At 38.0% G+C, this 27,179-nt stretch overlaps 1 protein-coding gene across 3 annotated transcripts in view; it reads right to left on the bottom strand.

The window, feature by feature from the left end:
• Positions 1-23,614: 23,614 nt before the first annotated feature.
• ZNF81 (zinc finger protein 81) overlaps positions 23,615-27,179 on the bottom strand; it is a 60,352-nt gene continuing 56,787 nt past the window's right edge. For all 3 annotated transcript variants that reach the window (XM_058535762.1, XM_058535764.1, XM_058535765.1), the window contains one exon: positions 23,615-27,175. In XM_058535762.1, coding sequence (XP_058391745.1) covers positions 25,467-27,175 — 1,709 coding nt within the window. In that variant the 3' untranslated portion in view covers positions 23,615-25,466. The remainder of the gene's footprint in view (positions 27,176-27,179) is intronic.

Below are 27,179 nucleotides of genomic sequence, written 5' to 3'. Positions count from 1 at the left end.
TTCTTTTTTTGGCAAGACCACTACACAGAAGACCATTACAGAATGCACATCTTGACTAGTCATTTCTCTCATTGTAATAGTATCACCTGTTGATGATTGCTTCCTAGATCCATTAATTCGTTAGTGGTTGACAATGGTGAATTCCAATTCTATCATTCCTTCTTTTTTTTGTGGTTTTCTTGTTTTTATTGTGCAATTTTTGTTGTACATTATTGTTTATCAGTCACCATATAAGTGCATCCCTCCACCCCTTGTGCCCACCCCCCCCACCCCCCTAGCCCCTGGTAACCACCAAACAATTCTGTCTGTCCGTGTGTTTGTTTATCTTCCACATATGAGTGAAATCATGCACTGTTTGTCTTTCTCTTTCTGGCTTATTTCACTTAACATAATACCCTCCAGGTCCATCCATGTTGTTGCAAATGGGACGATTTTTTCTTTTTCTTTTTTTTTTGTGAGGAAGATTAGCCCTGAGCTAACATCCTATGCCAATCCTCCTCTTTTTGCTGAGGAAGATTGGCCCTGGGCTAACACCTGTGCCCATCTTCCTGTTCTTTATATGGGATGCTGCTACAGCATAGCTTGACAAGCGGTGCATCAGTGTGCGCCCGGGACCCGAACCTGCAAACCCTGGGCCGCCGAAGTGGAGCGCACGCACTTAACCGCTGCGCCACCGGACCAGCCCCTATCTTCCTTCTTTAACTATCTGGTTACACTGAAGTACAGTTCACTTAAAAAGGTCAGGATAAATGCTTGATTCTTTCTTTTTTTAGCCAATTATCAAATAATGAGATGATTCTCTAGTATCCTCCAAAGATGACCAACAATATTTTTAAGTGTTACTGTGAACTCATGAATTTAAACATATTTCAATCCATTGCAGTTATTATTGATGCATAGGTGTCCCATCTTTGGCCAATAGAAGCCTATTTGGGTTGGCTTCTGAGTCTGTTTGACATGAATTTAGTACTCTTTGATAGTTTGTTTACTTTCTGATAGCCCAGGTTCCAGGTTCATCATATATCTTTGCTGCCCCAGACCTGGAATCAGACATTTCTCCAAGGAGCCCTTGTTCCTTTAGGTGGGAGATGGTATTTGAGACCACAATCTGGAGGCTAGGGGTGCTCATGGCTCTGGATTGGTCATATTTCCAGTTCTTTTTAGTGAAACAGAGTGAGGAAATATAAATTTTAAGAGAAGGTATATTATTAATTTATATTGATATGTCCAAGTCAAATTTAGGATAACAAAAAGGATAATAGAAGGGATTGAGGGGCTCATTCCTCAAAGAGCCTGGAGAGAACAGAGGCCACATCTTAATAGTCAGCACAAAGCATCTGTCTCTGAGTGTTCAGCTCTGGAGCCTGAACATGCTGATCAGGACATCCCGGGGGGCATATAAATCCAGGTATGGTTGTTTGGTCCTTGGAGCAGTGTCCTGGGAGCAGGGGGAGTGCTTAGAAGGGCAGCCCAGGTACTTACACTGGTGCAGTGGGGCAAGTGGGAGAGTTGTCTACAGAGGGGAAGACAGAAGGTAAGGGAATGGGACTTGTGGACTCACCTGCAATGAGAAATATCATGCTGGGGTATGTCCTCTGATAGACGTAACTACATTGCTTTTTATTTTTGGATGTTTCCACGAACCAAAGGTTCTGGCCCCTTCAGGGGCCTTGATTGTTTTCAAAGGGGAAGAGGAACACTGGGACTGAGGAGTGTTTACGGGGTGAGGGACTGAGTTTTTAGTGGTTCACCAGGAGCTACTGGGCCCCAGGGATCCGCCTCACTCCCTCTGCCAGGGAAGAGTTGAGGTGATTGTGTTCTGGTGAGGAGACAAGTATGGAAAAAAGGTAGGCAGATTGCTCTGCTGAAGTTTATCAGGTAATACGATATGGCCTGAGTGATGGAGAGTTTGGCTGAGAATTGAGCCAAAATAACTGCAGGGAGGTAGAAATCTGTCAGGGATTCACACATTCAAGATTTCCTCATTTCAAAATCTCCAGAAGACAGAGCACGTAGAATCACTTCCCAGTCTCCTCCCACACAGCCACTTCAAGAGGTGGTATTCTCAGTCCTTCTGGAACCTCCTGTTGTGACATCCATGGTAGGGAATTTTCAGGAGTCTATCCAGACTTACTCAAGTCCAAGTGACATTAAATGGACTTGGGGTATAGTAGGGAACAATCATGAGTGGTCATAGACAGAACCAGGAGCAAAGCAGAGGTCAGCAAGAATGTGTGGTCCATGTTGAAGGCTTTGGGGGAACAAAGAGAGGAAGTTAAGGTATGGCTTCCCCCAGTCCAGCTTGCCATCTACCTCCAGTGGGAAACAAGGCTGTATTTCAGGGAGCACTTACCTCTCTTGATTCTCAGAGGCCTGTGAGGATAGGGAGGGGATCAAACCCTGTGCTCTAGTGGAGGAAGGGACACTGAGTCTGGTGCCCTGGACACAATGGCCCCATCTCTGTTAGTTAGAGCTTTGTTTCTCTACAAACATTTAGCAGGAAACCCAACAACAGGGAGTTGTGGCCTGGGTGGAGCTGCTCATGTGAACCACATTCTTGCTGTTTAATCCTCACACCTATAACCTCCTACCTAAGTGGGAAACTGTCGGTGAGGGAGTATGTTTGGAACTCTAACAACTTCTCCTCTCCAGGGTTATGTTTTTATTTTATTTTTCATGAATTGGTAATTCATGAATTGCAATACATTTACATGGTTCAAAAATCAAAGTGATGTAAAAATATATAAATTAGGAAGTTTCATTCTCACCCATGTGCTTATGCATGTATGTGCGCGCGCACACACACACAGACAAGCCTAGGTCATAGCAAAAAATTATTTAATTCACTTGTTGGTTTACTTGGACTTCTTTTTGCAAATACAAGCAATACCAATATATATTTTTAACTCCTTTTCTCACGCATAATTTAGCATAATATTACTATATGTACTCTTCTATACCTAGTTTGTTTTTCTCTTCTCAATATATTCTAAAGATCTGTCTATAAATATTTACTTGGTTTCATTATTTCAATATATTCCAATGTGTGTATTACCATATTTTATTCTACTGATGGACATTTGAGTTACCAGTCTTTTAGTAGTAAAATACTACAATATAATAGTGTCCATATTTTATTTTATTATTTAATAGACTTTATTTTTAGAGCAGTTTTGCATTCACAACAACCCCCTTTCCCCCCAAATGCATGGTCTCCCCCACTATCAACATCCCTCACCAGAGTGGTACATTTATTACAATTGATGAACCTACATTTACATGTCATTATCACCCCAAATTCATAGTTTACATTAGAGTTCACTCTTGGTGTGTACATTCTATGGGTTTTGAAATATGTATAATGACATGTATCCACTATAATAGTATCATACAAAATAGTTTTGCTGCCCTAAAAATCCTCTGTGCTCTGTCGATTCATCTTTCCTTCCCTCCTAACCCCTGGCAACCACTGATCTTTTTACTGTCTCCATAGTTTTGCCTTTTCCAGAATGTCATATAGTTGGAATCACACAGTATGTGGCCTTTTTTTGACTGACTTCTTGAACTTGGTAATATGCATTTAAAGTCCTTCCATGTCTTTTCATGGCTTGTTAGCTCATTTATTTTTAGTGCTAAATAATATTCCATTGTCTGGATGTATCATAGTTTATTTATCCATTCACCTACTGAAGGACATCTTGGTTGTTTCCAAGTTTTGGCAATTATGAATAAAGCTGCTATAAACATCTGTGTGCTGGTTTTTGTATGGACACAAGTTTTCAACTTATTTGGGTAAATACCAAGGAGTGCAGTTGCTGGTTCTTATGGTAAGAGTGTGTTTAGTTTTGTAAGAAACCACGAAACTGTCTTCCAAAGTGGCTGTACCATTTTGCATCCCCACCAGCAATGAATGAGAGTTCTTGTTCCACACCAGCATTTAGTGTTAGCAATGTTTTGGATTTTGGCCATTCTAATAGGTATGTAATGTTACCCCACTGTTGTTTTAATTTGCAGTTCCCTAATAACATATGATGTGGAGCATCTTTTCATACACTTATTTATCATCTGTATATTTTCTTTGGTGAGGTGTCTATTCAGGTCTTTTGCCCATTTTTAAATCAGGTTGTTTGTTTTCTTATTGTTGAGTTTTAAGAGTTCTTTGTATATTTTGGATAACAGTCCTTTATCAGGACTTATGTCTTTTGCAAATATTTTCTTCCAGTCTGTGGCTTTGTCTTCTCATTCTCTTGACATTTTATTTTTTACATTGTACATCTCTAGCATAAATTCTCAGAAGTGGAATTGCTCAAAGGTAAATGATTTTCAAATGTTGTTAAAGTACTAAATTAGCCCCATAAGAGCTGTACTATTTTTTTTTTGAGGAAGACTGGCCCTGAGCTAACATCTGTTGCCAATCTTCCTCCTTTTTTCCTTTGTCTCCCCAAAGCCCCAGTAGATAGTTGTATGTCATAGTTGTACATCTTTCTAGTTGCTCTATGTGGGATGCCACCTCAGCACGGCTTGATGAGCAGTGCGTAGGTCCACGCCCGGGATCCAAACCAGCGAACCACAGGCCACCGAAGCAGCGCACACAAACATAACCGCTATGCCACTGGGCCAGCCCCAGAGCTGTACTATTTTTATTTTGCACTTATAACATCATTGTATAAGAGTGCCTCTGTCCCCACTCTCTCTTCAACCTTTTTTTTGCCAATGTCATAGGTAAAGGATACCTCAATGTGGTTTAAGTATGTGTATTAGTTATCTGTAGCTGAGTAACAAGTTACCCCAAATTTAGCAGCTTAAAATAACAGTTATTATATCACAGCTTCTGTAGGTTAAGAATCTGGGAGTGGCATAGCTGGGTGCCTCTGACTCAAGATCTCTCAGGAGGTTGTGGTCAGGATGTCACCTGGGGATATAGTCATCTGAAGGATTGACGGGGTCTGGAGGATCCACTTTTAAGCTCATTCACATGGCTGCTGGACTGAGGGCCTCAGTTCCTTGTGGGCTGATGGACTAAGGACATCAGTCTTTGCCACACGATGTGGGCCTCTCCATAGGGCTGCTCAAAACATGGAATTTTTCTTTTGCTAGTGTAAGTGATCCAAGATAGAGAGAGTGCCCAACACAGAAGCCACAGTCTTTTTATAACTTAATGTTGAAAGTGACATCCCATCACTTTTGCTGTATTCTCTTCACTAGAAGTGAATCAATAAGTCTAGCCTCATTCAGGGGGAGGGGATTACACAAGGGGGTGAATATCAGAAGGTGGGTATCACTTGGGCCATCTTAGATGCTGACTACCACAATACACATTGATCTACCTAGTGTTGGTGAAGATGTGGAGCAACTGGAACTCCCATAAGTTACTGGTGAGAGTGTGAAATGGAATAACCACCTTGGAAAACAGTTTGACAGTTTCTTATAAAGTTAAGTATATCCTTACCATGTGATCAACAATTCCACATCTAGACTTTTTTGATCATGATCATTCATAAACTTTTATTTAACCATTTATTTTCAAATACTTTTAGATACCGAAAGGTTGAAAAAATAGTACAGAGTTCTTATATTCCCTTTGCCCAGTTTCCTCTCATGTTAACATATTGCATAACCATGATATAATTATCAAAACTAGAAATTAACATTAGAACAATACCATTAACTGACCTACAGCCTTTATTCAGATTTCACCAGATATTTCACCAATGTCCGTTTTCAGTTTGAGGACCCAATCCAAGATACCACAGGTATTTAGTTTTCATGTCGTTTTACTCTCCTCCAATCTGGAGGAGTCCTTTAATCTTTCCTTGTCTTGCATGACCTTGACACTTTTGAAGAGTACTGGTCAGCTATTTCGCAGAATGTCCCTCAATTTGAGTTTGTCTTATGTTTTCTTATTATTAGATTGAGGTTACATGTGTTTGACGAGACTACTATAGAAGTGATGTGCCCTTCTCAGGCTGCATATCAGGGGACACACAACATCTATGTCATTTTACTGGTGATGTTAACCTTGATCACTTGGTTAACCCAGTGGTGTCTGCCAGGTTTTTCCGCCATCAAGTTACTATTTTTCCCTTTGTAATTAATAAATATCTTGGGGAAGATACGTTGAGTCTATGCAAATATATTCTTTCTCATCCAACTTTCACCACTAATTTTAGCACCTATGGATGGATCTTGTCTGCAACAATTATTACTGTGGTGTTCTAATAGTGCTTTTTTACTCAGAGTTATTCCATAAGTAAGAGTTGTCCCTTTTCCCCTATTTATTTATTTATTCAATTATTTATTTATATCAATTTGGACTCGTTTATTCTATTCTATGGATTATAATCTAATAGTATCATTTATTTTCTGTCTCAAATTGTTCCACCTTTGGCCATTACAAGCTCTTTCAGGTTGGCTATGGTGCCCTTTTGATATTCCCACATCTTTTTTTTTTTTTTTTTGAGCACTTCCTTACTTTCTGGGACTACAGGATGCTCCAGCTCATCTTGTATTTTCCCTACTCTAGTTCAACTAGTTCAAGGAACTCTGGTTCCCTTTATTGGAAAATAATATTTAGAAACCTAGATCTGGTTGCGATGTATGCTCATTGGTACTCATTGGGTTATTATTGGGTTATTGGGTTATTATTGTTTTGAGGCCCTCAGCTAACTTAGAGGCTTGGAAATATATGAATGTATATTAACCCATGCTACACACATTTTCTTTCTTTTCTTTCTTTCTGTTTCTCCCTCTCTCTTCTTTCCTTCCATCCATCCATCCAACTAACCAATTAACTACTAACTAACTAACTAACAGCCTCTGATTCCAACCCAACACGACAGGGTTCATTCTAGCCTTCCCCCCTTTTTTTTTAAAGGAAGATCAGCCCTGAGCTAACATCCATGCCAATCCTCCTCTTTTTGCTGAGGAAGACTGGCCCTGGGCTAACATCTGTGCCCATCTTCCTCCACTTTATATGGGACGCCGCCACAGCATGGCCTGACAAGTGGTGCATCGGTGCGTGCCTGGGATCCGAACCTGGGCCACCAGCAGCGGAGCGTGTGCACTTAACTGGTACGCCATGGGGCCACCCCCCCCCCCTTCGTTAATGATAACTTCTTTCACAGTCAGTGGGAAATCTGGCTCTCATTAACTACAATATGTTTACTTATTTGTTCAACTATAGTATTCACATAAAGAAGGTCAGAATTGCTAACCCAAACCCCTGGGAAAAACAAGTTTACTAACTATAGTAGTATTTGTGTTCAGTTCTTTTCATCTATATCCTTAGAAAAATACTACTTTCAAAGTTATGTAGGTAATGTATTTCCTTCCCCACCCCCTTCAGTGTAGTGTTATTTATTTGTAAGACAGATAGGATCATTTTTAAAAGTTTGTATTCCATTTTGGGTTCCTTCCCACATCCCTTTTAAAAAATTTACATATGGTAAGATTCATTTTTTTGTGGCATACATTTCTATAAGTTTTGACAAATGCAGAGTCATGTATCCACCACTATAGTCATGATATAGCAGTTGAAGGACATATGAGTTGTTTCCAGTTTTTGGCAATTATGAATAAAGCTGCTTAAACATTCATGTATAGGTTTTAGTGTAAACATAAGTTTTTATTTATCTTGGGTGAATACCTAAGAGTGAGATTGCTGGGTTGTATGTTTAATTTTATATGAAACTATGTAATGTATGAGAGTTCCAGTTGGTCCATATCCTTTGAAGCACTTGCTACTGTCAGCCTTTTTGATTTTAATCATTTCAGTAGATGTGTAGGGGTATTTCATTGTGGTTTTAGTTTGCATTTCCCTAATGAAAAATAATGTTGAGCATATTTTCATGTACTTATTTGCCTTTTTTTGGTGAAGTGTCTGTTCAAGTCTTTTGCCCATTTTTATGGGTTGTTTCTTATTATAGAGTTTTGAGAGTTGTTTCACATATTCTGGATACAAGTCAGATATGTGTTTTGAAATTATTTTCTCCTAGTCTTTGGCTTGTTTTCCTTTCAAAAAGCACAGATTTTCTTGATGAAGTCGAATTTATCATTATTTTTAATGGATTGTGCTATTTCATGTCATATCTAAGAAATCTTTGCTAACCTAAGATCACAAGCTTTTCTTCCATGTTTTCTTCTAGAAGTTTTATATTTTCCTTTTATATTTAGATCTACGATCCACTTTTATGTGATAAAATATACATAACATAAAATTCACCATTTCAACCATTTTAAAGTGTACAATTTGGTTACATTTAGCATATTCACAATGTTGAGCAACCATCACCACTGTCTACTTTCAGAATATTTTCATCACCCCTAAAGGAAACCTCCTACCCATTAAGCAGTCACCCCTCTTCTCACTTTCCCACCAGCCCCTGACAACCACTATTGCTTTCTGTCTCTACAGATTTGCCTGTTCTGGACATTTCCTTTAAATGGAATCATACAATATGTGGCCTTTTGTCTCTGGCTTCTTTCACTTAAGATGTTTTCAAATTTATCCATGTTGTGGCATGCATCCATGCTTCATTTCTTTTTATGACTGAAAAATATTCCATTGTATGGATATACCACATTTGGTTTATCCATTCATCAGCTGACGGACACTTGGGTTGTTTCCATCTTTTGGCTGTTGTGAATAGTGCTTCTATGAACGTTTGTATACAAGTTTTTGTTTGAATACTTGTTTTCAACTACAGTCATGCATCACTCAACGATGGGGATACATTCTGAGAAATGCGTCATTAGGCAATTACGTCATTGTGTGAACATCATAGTGTACTTACGTAAACCTAGATGGTATAGCCTACTACGTATCTAGGCTATGTGGTACTAATCCTATGGGACCACTGTCATATATATGTGCTCCATTGTTGACTGAAATGTCATTATGCAGCGCATGACTGTATTTTGGGTATATACCTAGATATGGCAGTTCTATGTTTAACTTATTGAGGAACTGCCAAACTATTTTCCACAGTAGGCAGTACTATTTTACATCCCTATAAGCAGTGCATGAAAGTTCCAACTTCTCCATATCCTTGCCAACATTTCAGAATACATAACTTCTTTCATAAAAAAAGGGAGGGAACACTTCCCAACATTTTATTAGGCCAGCATTACCCAAATACTAAAACCAGAAAAAGATATGACAGAAAAGGAAAACTGAAGACCAATATCCCTCATGAACATGACAGAAAAATCTTCATTAAAATATTAGTTATATATAAATATGTAAATATATTTTTATATATTTATATTTATAAAAAGATATAGAAAATATACAAGAGATTTATCAAAGAGATTACACATGCACACACATATGTATGTATCTCACACATCACAACAATGAAGGGTTCATGCCAGGAGTGCAAGGCTGTTTCAGCATTTGAAAATCAATCATTTTAACTCACCACATTAACAGACTAAATAAGACAAGCCATGTAATCATCTCAGTAGATGCAGAGAAAGCATATGATGAAATTAAATATCCTTTTATGATAAAAATTCAAAGAAAACTATGAATAGAATGGAAATTCCTTAACCTAATAAATGACATCTACAAAAACCCTATAAGTTACATCATACTGAATGGTGAGAAATTCCATGCTTTCTTCCTAAAATCAGAAACAAGATAAGGATGTCCTCTTGGACCACTTGATTCAAAATTCTGCTGGCAGTCCTAGACAGTGCTGTTAGATAAGAAAAAGAAGTAAAAGGCATTCAGATTGGAAAGGAAGAAATAAAACTCTATTTCCAGAGAACATTATTGTCTATGTACAAAATTTTTTTTAAATCTATAAAAAAGCTCCTAGAGCTAGTGAGTTCAGCACGGTTTCAGGATATGCTGTCAATATACAAAAGTCAATTATATACTATATGCCATCTATGAACAACTGGAATTTGACATTTAAAAATATAACACATACAAGATCACCACAAAAATGAACTACTTAGGTGTATATATCTAACAAAATATGTACAGGATCTGTATACTGAAAGTAAAGGACATCAATGAAAGAAATCAAATATCATCTAAATAAATGGAAAGATAGACCATGCTCATGGATGCTAAGACTCAATATAGTTAAGACGCCAGTTCTCTCCAATTTAATCTATAGATACAATGTAATTCCAATCAAATTCCAACGAGACTTTTTAAGCTACTGATAAGCTAATTGTAAAATTAATATGGTAAAATAAAGGAGCAAGAATAGCCAAAACAATTCTGAAAAAGAAAACAAAGTGGGAGGATTTGCACTACCCAATTTCAAGACTCACTGTAGAGCTATAGTTATCAAGACAGCATGGCATTGACAAAAAGCCAGAAACTCAGACCAGTGGAACAGAATAGAGAATAGAGAACTCAAAATTGGCCCACACAAATGGAGTCAACTGTTTTTCTTTCCTGTTAGAAAAAGAAATACAAATAAGCAAAGGCAGAGAGAAGGCTAAAGGAACCCTGTAGTACTTAGTTCGAGTCAGAAATATCAGTACGAACTCATGTTTATTTTAAAATATATACAGATAATGGCTAAGAAATAAAAATAAAAATGTATGAATATATGGGTTAGAATAGATACATGTATTTCCTAACTCTTTGACATTCCTAGCAGTGACACACCAGTAGCAATGAACACACCTAATACCAAGAGCTTGGTTTCTAAATGCTGCTTTCTAGCAAAAGGAACCAGGTCTCCTTGGAGAAATTAATAGCTGATTTTAGGTCTAGAATTTTCTAGCAGGAAAAATACAAGATGAGCCTGGACCATCTTATAGTTTCAGTAAGTAAGGAAGTGCCCTCCTCCACAATAAAAGGATGGGGGCATGTCAAAGGGACTCATGAGCCAACCTGAAAGACACAACAATGGCTAAACTTGTAACAATTTGTGCCACATAATAAATAATATAGCACTGGATTATAACACAAAGAATAAAATAAATGTCCATTCATCCATATTGATATAAACAAATGATTGAATGAATAAATAAATGGGGAGGGGGAGAACAAATCTTCTTTACAGAAGAATCCCAATTAATAAATGTAGAAGCAATGAGGAAAATAGAAAATCACTATTAGAACAAAACAGCATTAGTTGCTGAGGGCAAGATGTATTGATGAATGCTAAAATTACTAGGTGAAACTTTCAGGAGAAACAGGATATTTGCATAACCTCAAAGTAATTCCTTTGTGGTAGTTTTAACGTGACCATAAACTCTTTGATACCTCTCCATCCAGAAAGTAAAGCTTAATCTCCCTCTCCTTTATTATGAGGACTTTGACTCATTTCTAATGAAGAGTATGGAAAGAGGAAAAATAGTAACTTTACAACAGAGAAACTTGGGAGACACCACCACAACAAAGTCACCAAGGTTAATATCACTAGTAATAAGCCATGTTGATATCATTTGTCCCCTGAAATAATGTGATGAGATGAGCACATAATCTCTGTGATATCCATCCCCAAAATCCATAACCTCAATCTGTTCATGATAAAACATCAGACAAACACAAATGGAGCAACATTCTATAAGATACATGACTACTCTTCAGAAGTGTCAAGGTCATGAAAGACAAAGACCAAAAAGCTGTCACAGATTGGAGGAGACTAGGGAAACATGATAACTCAAAGCAATGTGATATCCTGGATTGGATCCTGGAGCAGAAAAAGGTCAGTGTGCAGTATAGGATTAACTTTGCCCAAAGAAAGGTTTGGCCGTTTGCCCTGGATCCTAGGAGGTAACCTCTAAGCCCTTGAGTGTCCTGCCTGATAACAGTGTCTGTTTACCTGGGGGCCTTGAGCCATGCTGGATAGTCTATACTAACAATATGATTTATGGTATGGGCTTTGGGCCATGAAGTATCAGCTCAGCCTCTGGTAGTGTGTGATGAGAAAATATACACTTGCTAAAACTGATCAAAAGAAAAAATGCAGTGGCTATTATAAGAATTTTACCAGGATAGAGTCATTTCATAATGAAAAAAGGGTCTACTCAACAAGAGAACATAACAGTCCTAAACACTGTGTACCTAATAACAGAGTTTTAGAATGGACAAAGCATAAACTAGTGTAACTGAAAAGAGAAATAGAAAAAAGCATAATGTTAGTTGGAGATTTTAAAACCTCTCCCTCAATAACTGATAGAATAAATAGACATATAATCAGTAAGGCTATAGAAGACTTGAACCCCATTATCAAAAATCTTGACTTAATTCACATTTACAGATCATGTCACATAACAACAGCAGAATATATTCTTTACAAGTGTGTGTGGAACTTATACCAAGATAGACCATATTCTGGGCCATAATGGAAGTCTCAATTAATTTATAAGTGTTATATAAAGTATGTTCTCTGACCACAATGGAATCAAATTATAAATCATAACAGAAAGATATGAGGAAAATTCTCAAATATTTGGATGATGAATAACACATATCTAAATAACCCATGGAACAAAGAGGAAATCCCAAGGTAAGTTAGGAAGTATTTTGAACTGAATGAATATGTAAAAAAAACATAATATATGAGATGCTACTAAATGAGTGCTTAGAGGATAATTTATATCACTAAATCTTTACACTACAAAAGAAGAAAAGTCTCTAATCCATGACCTCAGCTTCAACCATAAGAAATTAGAAAAAGAAGAGTAAATTTAACCCAAAGTAAGCATAGAAAGGAACTAATAAAGAAAAGAGCATAAATCAATAAAACTGAAGACAAAAAAAAAACAGTAGAGAAAAATCAATGACACCAAAAGCTGGATGTTTGAGACAAATCAATAAAATCGATAAATCTCTAGCCAAATTGACCAGGAGAAAGAAAGAGAAGACACAAATGACCAATATCAAGAATGAGAGAAGGGAACCATTACTTCAGATCCTACAGATAAAAGGATAAAAAAAGGAATATGATGAACAACCTTTTGCTCCTAAATTACATAATTCATGTGAAATAGACAAATTCTTTGAAAGATACTACCAAAGCTCAATGAAGAAAAAGATAACCTGGATAGCCTTATAATTATTAAAGAAATTGACTTCGTAGTTAAAAACCTTATTTTTTAATTGACATATAATTGACATATACCATTGCGTAAGTTTAAGGTGTACAATGTGTTGATTTGATACATTTATGTATTGCAATATGATTACCACCATAGCGTTAGCTAATACCTCCATCATGTCACATAATTATCATTTCTTTTTTGTGGTGAGAACATTTAAGATGTAGTCTCTTAGCAACTTTGAAGTATATAAAACAGTATTGTTAACTATAATCACAATGTTGTGCATTAGATCACCAGAACTTATTCATCTTCTAACTGCAAGTTTGTACCCTTTGACCGACATCTCTCCATTTCCTCACCCACCAGCCCCTAGTAACCACTGTTCTCTCTGTTTCTACAACTTTGGCTTTTTTAGATTCCATATTTAAGTGATTATCATACAGTATTTCTGTCTCTGTTTGACTTATCTTACTTAGCACAATGCCTTCAAGCTCTATCTGTGTTGTTAAAAATGGCAGGATTTCCTTCTTTCTCATGAATAATATTCCGTTGTATATATATACCACATTGTCTTTCACAAAAGAATTTCAGTACCAGATGGCTTCACTGGCAAATTCTACCAAACATTAAAGGAAGACATAACACCATTTCTGCACCAACTCTTCCAGAGGAGAGACCACTTCCCAACTCATTCTATGAGCCCAGAATTACCAAGACCAAAAGCAGACAAAATATAAGAAAACTAAAAACACATTCCACGTAAGCATATATGCAAAAATTCTTAACAAAATTTTTAGCAAACTGAGTCCAGTGACATATTAAAAATGATAATACATCATGACTAACTGGGGTTTAATTCCAGGAATACTAGATTTAACTATAAAAAATCAATGTAATCAATGTAATTCAACAGATTAACAAACTAAAAAAGAAAAACCATATGATCACCTCAATAGGTGGAGGAAAAAACATTTGACAAAATCCAACATCTATCTATTCCTGATAAAAACTATCAACAAATTAGGAATAAAGGTAACTTCCTCTACCTGATAAAGAGCATATATGAAAAACCTATGGCTAACATCATACTCAATAGTGAAAGACTGAATGTTTTCTTCCAAAGATCAAGAAAAAGGCAAAGATATCCACTCTGATCACTTATATTCAACATTGTACTATAGGTTCTAGTCAGTGCAATAAGACAAGAAAATAAATAAAAGGCACCTATAGTGGAAACGAAGAAGTGAAACCATCATTTTTCACAGATGATATGATTGTCTAAGCAGAAAAGCCTACTGGATCTGCAAAAAAACTACTAGAACTAATAAGTGAGCTTAGTAAGGTTATAGGATACAAGACTAATATAAAAAAGTCAATTGTATTTCTATATACTAGTAAATAACTACTGGAAATTGAAATTCAAAAATAACTAATACTGTTTAAAATAATATAGACATATGAAATGTTTATGGACAAATTTGACAAAATATGTGTAAAATTTATACACTAGAAAACTACAAAACACTGAAAGAAATTAAAGATCTAAAGAAATGGAAAGATATACTCTGTTCATGGATCTGAAAACTCAATATTGTTAAAATGTCAATTCTTTCCAAATAGATCTATAGATTCAATTCAATCCCAATCAAAACTCAAGCAGGCTTTTTACAGTAACCAACAAGCTGATTCTAAAATTCATATGGAAATTCAAAATACCTAGAATAGCCAAAAAAATGTGGAAAAGAAGAGTAAAGTTGAAGAAGTTACACTATCAGACTTCAAGACTTATTATAAAGCTACAGTAATCAGGAATGCTACAGTAATACAGAAGCTACAGCAATGCCAATAGTGGTACTGGCATTAAGACAGAGAAACAGAAAAATAGAACTGAAGCACTTCCAAAAATACAAGCAACCAACTGATTTTTTACCGAGATGACAAGGCAATTCAGTGAAGAAAGGATAATCTTTTTCAACAAATGGTTCTGGAACAACTGGACAGCCATATGCAAAACAAAATGAACCTAAACCCTTTCCTCAGACCATATACAGAATTAAATCAAAATGGGTCACAGAACTAAATGTAAGAGCCAATATTATAAAATGTCTGGAAGAAAGCATAGAAAATCTCAGTGACCTTGAGTTTTGCAAAATTTCTTAACTATGACTCAAAAAGCATGAACTATAAAAGTATAAATGACTTGGACTTATTAAAATTAAAAACTTTTGCTTTTCTGTTATTCAAATGAAAAGGCAAACCTGGGAGAAAATGTTTGCAAAACACATATTCAATGAAGCACTTATATCTAGGATATATAAAGAACTCTTACAACTCAATAATAAGACAAACAACCCAGTTTAAAAATGGGCAAAATATTTTAAAAGATACATCAACCAAGATGATATATAGATGGCAAATAAGCACAAGATGCTCAACAGCATTAGTTATCAGGAAAGTGTAAATTAAAACCACATGAGGTACCACTTCACTCTCACGAAAATGGCTAAAATTAAAAGGAATAATCATACCCAGGGAGGGCAAAGATATGAAGCAAATGGAACGTTTATATACTGCTGGTGGGAATGTAAAATGGTACCACTTTGGAAAACAGTTTGGCTGTTTCTTAAATAGTTAAATATACACTCACCATATGCCCAGCCATTTATTCCTAGGTATTTACACAAGAGAAATGAAAGCTATGTCCACACAAAGACTTGTACGCAAATGTTTATATCAGTTTTATTTGTAATAGCCCAAAACTAGAAACAACACAGATTTCTATCAACACATAAATGGATAAACAAGTTTGGTATATCTATACAATGAAATACCACTTAGCAATAAAAAGGAATGAATATAGATATGTGTAAGAACACAAATGAATAACAAAATATTTATGCTGAATGAAAGAAGCCAAACAAAACAAGAGTGTCTACGGTATGATTCCATTTATATAATATGTAGAAAATCCAGTAGAAAATGCAAACTAATTTATGATGACAGAAGACAGATCAGTGGTTGCCTGTGGATTGGGGAAAGGGTGTGGGGAGGGAAAGTTGGATGAAAAAGGAGCATTAAGGAAACTTTTGGGGGTGACAGATATGTTCATTATCTTTATTGTAGTGATGATTTTAAAGGTGCATATATATGTCAAAACTCATCAAATTGTACACTTTAAACAAGTTCTATTTACTGTATGCTGATTATACCTCAATAAAGCTATAAAATATATTTTGGGGGCAATGGGAGAAATTTGAAAATGGACTAGATATAAGATATCATAGAATTTGACTGATAATGATAATCCAGTTATGTGGGAAAATGTCCTTATTTTTAGGAGATAGATGTTCAAGTATTTATGAGTATAATGGTATAATGTCTATAACTTTCCATCAATTTTTCAGGAAAAATTTACATATACACTGTTGAATCTAGATGAAAGTAATATATTTGTTCATTGTACTGTTCTTTCAATATTTCTACATGATTAAGAATTTACATAATTAAAATGTGGGGAAAACACAATGTTGTTGTATTGTTTTATTGCCCATGAGCCTCTTTGGAGAGAGAGACGTTATCTTTATTGTCCTGGAATGTAAGCAAATCTTTGGGAATGTCTCCAAGGAGGGAGACATTCTCTAACTTTATTGTCGTGGAATGTAAATAAATCTGAGCACATTGGCTGTTGATGTCTAGACATTAAGAAACATGAGAGATTCATGGAAAATTATCTCTGAACAGAAGGCCAGTGCCAATCACATAACCAAAAAGAATAATGATATGAAACGAATGTAGAGTGGTATGAAATGGATGGAGAAGATGACAAAGACACATTACATATGCATAATTGATGTCTCTGAAGAAGAGAAGAAATGGATCAGAAAACAAGTTAAGCAAAATAAAACTTCTTTGAAATAAAAAGCTTGAATCATGATTGGAACAGCTCACTAGAACCCAAGTAAAATTAATTCACAAAAATCAAGACCAAGGCATATGATTCTAAAGATCTTTAACTTCAAGCACAAAAAAAGAATCATGTGGTAAAAAGGTACAAGAAGAAAAAGAGAGCAGGCTGGTCTAAGACTTCTCAATGGCATCACTCAAGTTCAGAAGAGCAACGTTTACCAAGTTCTCAGGAAAAGAAAGTGTAACTTTAACAAATCAGGGTTCAATCAAGGAAGTGGATTCACTATGAGTATTATGGAATAAAGCATTTTTTAATATGAATTAGACCATGCACAATTGTGGGAGTAGCTGGGGAAGTAAAGGTATAAAAGGGGGAGGTGGAAGATTAGAGAAGTCACTAAACCAGCCCTTTTTAAACACTGGCATGGGTGGACAAATCAGACCTTGCAGGAAAATCTGAGAAGCCAGGCACTGCTGAAGTGAGACTATGAAGAGGGAGCTGATGGAGAAGCCTATGAAAAGCTTTTGACTTTGTGGGCCTGCAACCAAGCATCTGGTGGTAGGCCTGGAGCCGCTGTTGGTCAACAGGGCTGGGAGATACAAAGAAGGGCTGAAGAGAGTGGGAGAGTGAGAAAAACTAAAACCTTCTGAATACCTCTGTGTCTGTCCCTCACTGTATCTAATCTCAAACTTGTAGAGTAATGGTTGCTCCTTTACTTTGACTTCCCAAATCTCATGCAATTTCTACTTCTGGCTAACTCTAACCTGAAGTCAAATAGGATTCTTGAGAACACATTTCTCTATATAATCTAGACAACAATAGAGCAATACAGCCCAATAACCTAATATTTTTTCTATTGGAAAAGTTTTGTGGTGAAATAACATTACTTAAGTTCAGAAATTCCCTCAGGATTGTTCAGTTATTTTCTTTAGTTCAATTTACTTCTAAAATAACACTCACCAAAGTCAACAACGAGCTCCTTGTCACAAAAATCCAAGAACCAGTTTTTCATCTTCATATGAACTGACATCCAGTCTAGACAGTTCCTTCACTGAAACACTCTTTGCAAACACTCTCTCTTCTGTGTGCCTCTTGCTCACCTGGTATGTTTTTACCTCTCTGGCTGATCCTTCCCATTATCCTCTACAGATGAATCATTCTTGACCCGGTCCTCAAATGTTGGTAGCACAAGCTTTGCTTCTAGGCTTGCTTTTCCTGTTACTCCATACATTTTCTTTAGGTAGTTGGATGAGACTAAGATACCACAATCTCTCAAATCTTGCTCAAGCAGAGAATTGTAGGGGGACCTGGGCAGGCTCAGGAAGTGGGATATATCTAATATTCATCAAGAACTTCTCTCCACGCATAGTTCTAAGCGCTTTAAACAGATAAGTGCATTAACTTCTTATTATGGGTAATTGTGTCCCTCCAAAAAGATATGTTGAAGTCCTAACCTCTAGGACCTCAGAATGTGAATGTTTTGGAAATAGAGTCTTTACAGAAGTAATCAAGATAAAATGAGGCCATTAGGATGGGCCTAATCCAATATGACTGGTGTCCTTATAAAAAGGGGAAAATTGGACACAGAGACAGACACGCAGAGGGAACACGATGTGAAGACACACAGGGAGAAAATGGCCATGTGACTGGAGTAACGCATCTACAAGCCAAAAAAATGCTCGAGGCTACCAGAAACTAGGAGAGAGGCATGGAATAGTTCCTTCCCTAGCATCTTCAAAGGGAGTGTGGCCCTGCTGACACCTTGATTTCAGACTTCTGGCCTCTAGAACTGTGAGACAATAAACTTCTGTTGTTTTAAGCCACTCAGTTTGTGGCAATTTGTTATAGCAGCCCTAGGAAGCTAATACACTTCTCATGTCAAATCTATGAGATAAGTACTAGTGTGAACATCCTTTACAGCTGAAGAAATCAGGATAGAGAGGTTAACTAACCTGCCCAAGGTCACATAGCTAGTAACTGGTAAAGCCAGGATTGAAACCCTAGCAGACTGGTTCCTGAGCCTATCTACCTAACAACTATGCAAACTGCCTCAATATTTTTAACAGCATTTCTCCTAGTAACAAAAAATGAAAAAGAGGGGTGCGAATAAACCTTAACATGCAAATGGTTGAATAAATTATCACATATCCACCTCATAAACTATCATGCAACTATTTTTTTTGGAGGGCTATTTTAGGATATTTGTTTTTTTTTAAATTTAATTTTTATTTTTTTATTGAGGTAACATTGGTTTATAATATTATATAAATTTCCAGTGCACATCCTTATATTTCAATTTCTGCATAGATTACATCATGTTCACCACCCAAAGACTAATTACCATGCAACCATTTAAAAGAGTTATTGTTGAGTGATAAAGCAAGACGCAGAGACGGTTGTATGACATGATCCCATATTTGAAAATCAAGGAAGAAAACAATCCTTATATAGCCTCTATCTGACTACAAGCATGTAACATATGTATATCTATATATAAATATGAGCACAGATTAAAACATGAAAGTGGGGGCTGGCCCGGTGGCACAGCAGTTAGGTGCGTGCACTCCACCGCGGCAGCCTGGGGTTCGCAGGTTTGGAACCTGGGCGCGCACCGACGCACCACTTGTTAAGCCATGCTGTGGCAGCGTCCAATATAAAGTAGAGGAAGATGGGCATGGATGTTAGCCCAGGGCCAATCTTCCTCAGCAAAAAAGAGGAGGATTGGCATCAGATGTTAGCTCAGGGCTGATCTTCCTCACACACAAAAAAAAAGCAAAAAAAAAAAAACACATGAAAGTGTTCATAGTAGGTGATTATTATTGGTTATCTGTCAGGGATGAATAGTGAAGGAGGAAATTCAGTAAATAATAAATACATTAGTTAGCTTTTTCTGGGTAACAAGCCACCCAAAACTTAGTGGCTTAAAAAACAATCACCATTTTTTTTTTGTGAGGAAGATTAGCCCTGAGCTAACCTCTGCTGCCAAGCCTCTGCTTTTTCCTGAGGAAGATTGGCCCTGAGCTAACATCTGTGCCCATCTTCCTCTATTTTATATGTGGGACGCCTGCCACAGCATGGCTTGATAAGTAGTGCATAGGTCAGCACCTGGGGTCTAAACCCGTGAACCCTGGGCCACCGAAGCGGAGCACAAGAACTTAACCACTACACCACTGGATCGGCCCCAACAATCAACATTTTAATCTATGATTCTGTGAGTTGTCTGGGATGGGTGAGATGGATGGCAGAGCTTTTCTAGTCTGAGCCAGTATATTATTAATCTATTACTGTGTAAAAAATTACCCTAAAATTTAGCAGTTTAAAACAACAAATACTTATTATCTCACAGTTTCTGTGGGTCAGGAATTCAGGTGAGGCTCAGAGGGGTGCCTCAGGCTGAAGGTCTCTCATGAGCCTGCAGTCAAGCTGTCAGCTGGGGCAACGGTCTCATCTGAAGGCTAGACTGAGGAGGATATGTTCCCAAACTCACTCATGTAGGTCTCTCCAGGGCTGCCTCATGAGATGGCAGCTGGCTTCCCCCAGTGAGAGAGCACCCCAAATGGAGGCCATAGTCTTTCTGTAACCTAATCTTGGAAGTGACATCCCATTACCCCTGCCTCATTCTATTCACTAGAACTAAGTCACTAAATCCAGCCCAAATTCAAGGAGAGGGGATTATACAAGGGTGTGGATACCAGAAGGTGGGAATCATGCAGGGTCATCTCAAAGGCTGCTGACCACAGTGGGCTTGACCAGGGTTGGATGGCTAGGATGGCTTCATTCACGTCTGGCAGGTGAAAATCTGGTTGGTCTAGGGCACCTCAACTGGGATGGCCCGTCTCTGCTCCATCACTGCTCCGTTAGATGATGAGGTCTCTCATCATCTAATAACACAACCCAGGCTTTTTCACACATGGGCTCCATATTCCTAAGAGTGGCAAGAGTGGGCAAACCTCAATGTGCAAGCACTTTTCAAGCCTTTGCGTATGTCATATTTGCTAATGACCTATTGGCCAAAGAAATGGCTAAGCCCAGTTTCATGGGTTGCAGAAATGGACTCTACCTCTTGATGGGTGAAATGGCAAAGTCACATTGAAAGGGGGCGTATATTCTGCTGGTAGTGGCCAAAAGAGACCATTCAGACTTCTGGCTTCTGCCTAGGATGTAGACATCTTGAAAGAGCACAGTTCCCATTCTCATAACAAATAAAAAATCTGGATAATCTACAAAACCATAACTTTTTTTGAACTCATCAGAGAGCTAAGACCATAGAGCAACCAATTAGCTTGATATATAACACAAGTGCCTCAAAGGAATGAGGAAGTTATCACTGGGTCACCTGTGGCAGAGCAGGAAGATAGGCCTACCATATCAGCAGTAAGAATTTGGTAAGAATTTTAAATGAATTCCTAAAGGCTGAGTGTGGGATAGTATGAGAATACAGACTCCTGAAGCTGGAGATCTAAAGGTAGTTGGCCCCCACTTGCAGGCTCTTCTCCACAGACCTCCACTGGGTGCTCAGAAGAAACATTTGGGGTAGGGCAGGAGACTAGAGAAAGCCTCTGTCAGTGGTGCAGGCCTGCAAGGGAGCAGCTCCTGATACAGAAATGGCACAAAGCCCCATTGGGACTCTACTCCCTTACAGAACAAAAGCCTTAAGCCACTGGGGGAAGTGCAGCAAACTCTCTTGCCTCCAGGACACAGGTGAAGATCCATTGTGGCTAGAGGAAGGGAAAAGGAAAAACATCTTGCACTCGAGAGGGAAGGGCAGGAAACCATCCTGGGCCCAGACCATTAAAGGCCTTCTATCAGTGGGGAGGGGCAGGATCACCAAAAAAGCCCCACCCTCAAGACCTAGGGATATAGGGCCTGCCTAAAACTGAGGCTGGCCCAGAACAACTCTTGCGCCCTACGCATCAGGTCACCAAGAACCAAGTAATAATAGCAGTCTACTACTAAGGGAGAGGCAAGAGCATAGAGAGAGATCCTCTCTGAGATGCAGGCACACAGGAAAGCCTAAAGGTAAGGGTGGTGCAGGAACATTGAGAAAAATTCTCTGGAAAACCAGTGCCTACCCTAAGCACAAGGTGACACTAGAGAAATTTGAAGACTACGGTACACTGAAGGTAACCAGAGCAACAAGAAAACCCAAACCCAGCCCAAATCTTGACTAAATGGACTCAATCCCCCCACACTAATGACCTATAAGAGCAGCCAGGTCTATTTCCAGGAATAAATATTATGTATCTCAGTTTCTACTCTCCTACATACAACATCTGACATTGAGCCAAAAATTATTAGATGCAAAACAGCAAGAGAAAAAAATCCACCATAAAGAGACAAAGCAATCAACAGATCCAGACTCAGTTGACCCAGAATTTAAAATAACAATGATTAATGTTTTTTTTTTTTTGAGGAAGATCAGCCCTGAGCTACCATCTATTGCCAATCCTCCTCCTTTTCCCCCCCCCATACCCGCCCCCAGTAGATAGTTGTATGTCATAGTTGCACATCCTTCTAATTGCTGTATGTGGGACTCGGCCTCAGCATGGCCAGAGAAGCGGGGCGTCGGTGCGCGCCCGGGATCCGAACCCGGGCCGCCAGTAGCAGAGCGCGCGCACTTAACCGCTAAGCCACGGGGCCGGCCCAACAATGATTAATATGTTAAAGAGGAGAGTGGAAAATGTGAACAACAGGTATGAACATATGGGGAATTCCAGCAGAAAGATGAAAACTAAGAGTCGAATGGAAATACTAGAAATAAAAGAGAAAACATAACTGAGATGAACCTTCTATGGGTTCATCAGTAGACCTGACAGAGCCAGGGTAGGGGTTAAAATCAGTGAATTTGAAGATACGTTAATAGAAATGATCCCAACTGAAACACAAAGAGATATAAGGATTGAAAAGGGGCATATATAGGGATGGGAGAAATTTGTAGCATTTTTTTAATCTAACACAGTCTATCTTCTGGTCATAAATTATTTACATTACCACACCATGCAAAATATGTTCACCTCCATTCCAAGACCTCCAATTGTCTCATCCCAAATTATGGCATCAGGCTCAAATCCAGGACCTCAAGTCTTCTGTTCAGGTTTAGATGTGGCTGAGGTTCCTTGGGTGCCATTTCTCAGTTTCTTGATCCAGAGACCTGTCAGCTAAATGATAAGTTACATGATCACCTCCCCTCTCCCACGCAACACACACACACACAAATATATATATATGTACAATGGTGAGATAGGGACAGGATAACTGCAGTAGATACTCCCATTCAAAAGAGGGAGAAATAAGAGGCAGGCACATATCAGCCACTGTTCCACAACAATTGAGACATCCCACAGAGCAAATGTTGTCAGGTCTCCCTGCTCCAGGGGCAGATAATGTTTCTTGATTAGGTCACAGTTCTACCTGGGAACAGTTTCTCAGTCTATTTTAATATATTGTTCTTGGGGTCTTCTCTCTGAGATGTCCTTCTTTGCCCATAAGAAATGGCCCATGTTTATAGCTGAGTAACTTGCTCAGCTTGCTTCCTGTTCATAGAAGTTAGAGAGGGGAGTCCAGAGGCCACTTTTCATTGTGGACTGTTTCAGTCCCTTTAAGTCCAACCTGGAGGTAGTTCTGCTAGTAAAACTCTATTAAAAACTTTATAGGTTTTCTATGAATCTGGTTTGTATGTACTCCATGCCACATCGACAATTCTTTTTAAGACAGGCTTCTCTCGACTTTGAGCAGTGTGTCAGGCTACTGGGGACAATGTTGTGAAGTTTTTAGAAGCTGTTTAGCTTAGCTGAGAGGGTCTCCCAAACACCAACTTAAATATTTAACACATTTTAACAAAGGGTCTTACAGCCATACCCATGATTTGATCTCTACTCTGAGGCCTTTTTTCACCTTGAGAATATTTTGATGGCTGGAGAGACTGGAGATGTGAAACAGTTATTTTCTAACCCAGCAAGTCCTGGCTTTTTTGTATTTCTTCTGAATTCTGCTTGCAAATGGAACAGTTATTTCCCTAGTTTATATCTCTCTTTCTGTACCTTACCATATGCAACTAAAAGAAGCAAACCGATACTTTCAACATTCTGTTGGAAATCTCCTTAGCCAGACCCACAAGTTCATTTGGTACATTCTCTATCTTCCCACAGAGCATGGTGACTGTTTTGCTATGTTTCTCATTACTAAATAACATGGGCTGCTATCTTTTCCAGCCTTTCTTAACAGTTTTCTTCATTGTTTTTCCAGTCTCCACCTGCCACCCAGGCCCAAAGCTAAATGCCACGTCTTATGTTTTGGTACAATATCCCCCACACACATACACTTTTAGGTATTACTTAGCATTGGCTGTGCAACAAACTACCCCAAAACTTAGTAGCTTAAAACAATAATCATTTTATTTATCTCATAATTCTCCAGGTTGGCTGGGATAACTGGTATGGCTCTTCTGGTGTGGGCCGGCTTGGCTGGGAATGGAGGTTGAGGAAAGCCTCACTTCCATGTCTGGCAGTTGGTCTAAGAGGCCTCAGCTGGGCTGGCCCATCTCTGCTCGATGTGGTTTCTCATCCCCCAGTAGAATAATCTGAGCTTCTTTACACAAAGGTCTCAGAATTCCTAAAAGCAACAAGAGAGCGTAAGCCTCAAGGCAGGCATTCACACTTCTCCAGCCTCTTCTTGAATCTCTTTGCTAATGTACACTGGCCAAAGCAAGTCACATGGCCAAGCTGAGAGCCAAAGTGTGGAAAGATAGAGACTCTACCTCTCAATAAGAAAACAGAGTAACATCGCAAAGGGGCATACATAAAAGGATGGGAGGAATTTGTGGCTATTTGCCATTGTACCACAATGAAAGAAGATAAAAACATGATGTCATGGAAACCAGTATGAAGGATAGGATTGTATTTATGTGTTCATGTAAAACTACATCTGCAGATGTGTGTATATACAAAACCACAATGACTTTATAACTGTGGATTCACGTGAGAGAAATATTCAATAAGAAATATATTTGACAGACACAACTATATTAAATTCAAAAACAGAATTTCAATTATTATTCCTCCTGTTGTACAATGTGTTCTGCCACAAACACCCTACAGAAGTGAGACTAGGTCTATGCATCAAATATATTATTTTCTTGTCCTATCTTTCATTTAGTTCTCACTTTAAATTGCTTAATATAACACAGTAAACATGACTGTCATTTACATAATTTTGCACACTCCATCTATAAAGAATTTGGTAACAATTTGCCTTATAATACTTTCCATAGGAAAGCTTTTCCTAATGCATCAAACTGACAGCATTTTTCCTGGTTTGAATTCTATTATATATTGTGAGGTGCAAATATGGAAATTCTCCTTCATTCAGTGCATTCTTAGAGGGTCTCTTCTGAAAAATTTTGCTCCTCTGAGGTGAGAGAGCCTGATGAATGCTTTTTATGATGCAATGGCATATAGGATCTGTCTTGGATGAATTTTGTAATGTACAATTAGACCCGACTTCTGTGATAAGGCTTTCTCATTTTCAAGAAACAGGGTTACTTTCATGTATGAATATTGCGATGCATACTCAGAACTGATTTCTGAGTGAAGCCCTTTCCACAATCACTGCATTTATAGGGTTTATCTCCAGTATGAATTGTCTGGTGTTTATTGAAATTTGACCTGTCAGTGAAGGCTTTCCCACATTCTGCACATATATATGGTTTCTCTCCTGTGTGAATTCGCTGATGTACTTTGAGATGTGGTTTCTTGGAGAAAGATTTCTCACAGTCAGGACATTTATACGGCTTCTCTGTAGTATGAATTCTCTGATGTGTAATTAACTCTGACTTCTGGATGAAGGCCCTCCCACAATCGACACAAACATAGGGTTTCTCTCCAGTATGAATGGTCTGGTGTTTATTGAAATTTGACCTGTCAGTGAAGGCCTTCCCACATTCAGCACATATATAAGATTTCTCTCCAGTATGAGATTTCTGATGAGTATTGAGATTTGACCTGTTGGTGAAGGCCTTCCCACATTCGGTACATATATAGGGTTTCTCTCCTGTGTGAATTCGCTTATGCATCTGAAGTTGTGACTTAGAAGGGAAAGATTTCTCACAGTCACTGCATTCATAAGGCTTCTCTCCAGTATGAATTCTTTGATGTGCAATCAAGTGTGCCTTTTGGATGAAGGCCTGCCCACATTCAGTACATACATAGGATCTCTCTCCTGTATGAATTCTCTGATGCATCCTAAGTGTTGATTTTTGGGTAAAGGCTTTCCCACATTCACTGCATTTGTGGTGTCTCTCTCCAGTATGAATTTTCTGATGTACATTGAGGGCTGAGTTCAGGGAGAAGCCTTTCCCACATTCACGGCATTCATAGAGTTTTTCTCCTGTATGAGTTGTCTGATGCCTAAGTAGAGATGACACCTGGAAAAATGATTTTCCACATTCACTGCATTTATAGGGTTTTTCTCTAGTATGAGTTTTCTCATGCAAAATTAATTCTGAATTCTGGATAAACGCCTTCCCACATTCAGTACATATATATAGTTTTTCATCTCGATGAACTCTCAGACATATACTGAATAGTGGCTTCTGTGTAAAAACATTTACACATTTGCTAAGTTCATGAGGTTTTTCCATAGTATGAATTCTCTGAGGTGCAAAGAGGTGTGACTTCTGGGTGAAGATGTTCCCAAATTCAGTACACATATTTGCTTTCTCCCCAACAGGAAATTTCAGATTGTGACCGAGTGCTTGTTTGAGGCTGAAGACTTTTCCACACTGATTACTTTCACAGAATTTCACTCCTGCATGCGTATTTTCGTGGTTTGTATAAGAAGAGCTCTGAGTGAAAACTTGACCACGTCCAAGAATTTTATCAAAGTTCTTTGTTGCATTGTTTTTACTATGAATATGTAAATCTAAATTATGCTTAAAACTCCTTCCAAATGAGTCGTATTTATGGGGTCTTTTCTGTGAAGAAACATGATTTGGGCTTGGATGAACAAATTTTACACTGTCTTTATATTCATAATCCCACTCTGTATTCAATAGTTTCTTATTGATGAAAGCAGCGTGACTCAGAGGTTTGTTCTGTTTTTCCTGATATCTTTTTATCTGTTCAGCATCTTGCCACAGTTCTTCTAAAATGGAATACAATGAATCATCTCTTGTGTCTTCACCCTCCATTTCACTATGCAACGAAGCTTTTCCAGAAATTCTTGTTTGTGAGGTCTTAATCCCAAACTTCCCATCTAA

Source organism: Diceros bicornis, chromosome X (assembly GCF_020826845.1).
Source record: "Diceros bicornis minor isolate mBicDic1 chromosome X, mDicBic1.mat.cur, whole genome shotgun sequence".
Classification (NCBI taxonomy): Eukaryota; Metazoa; Chordata; class Mammalia; order Perissodactyla; family Rhinocerotidae; genus Diceros; species Diceros bicornis.
The sequence above is the reverse complement of the archived record's forward strand: the minus strand, read 5'-3'. Positions and strand labels throughout refer to the sequence as shown.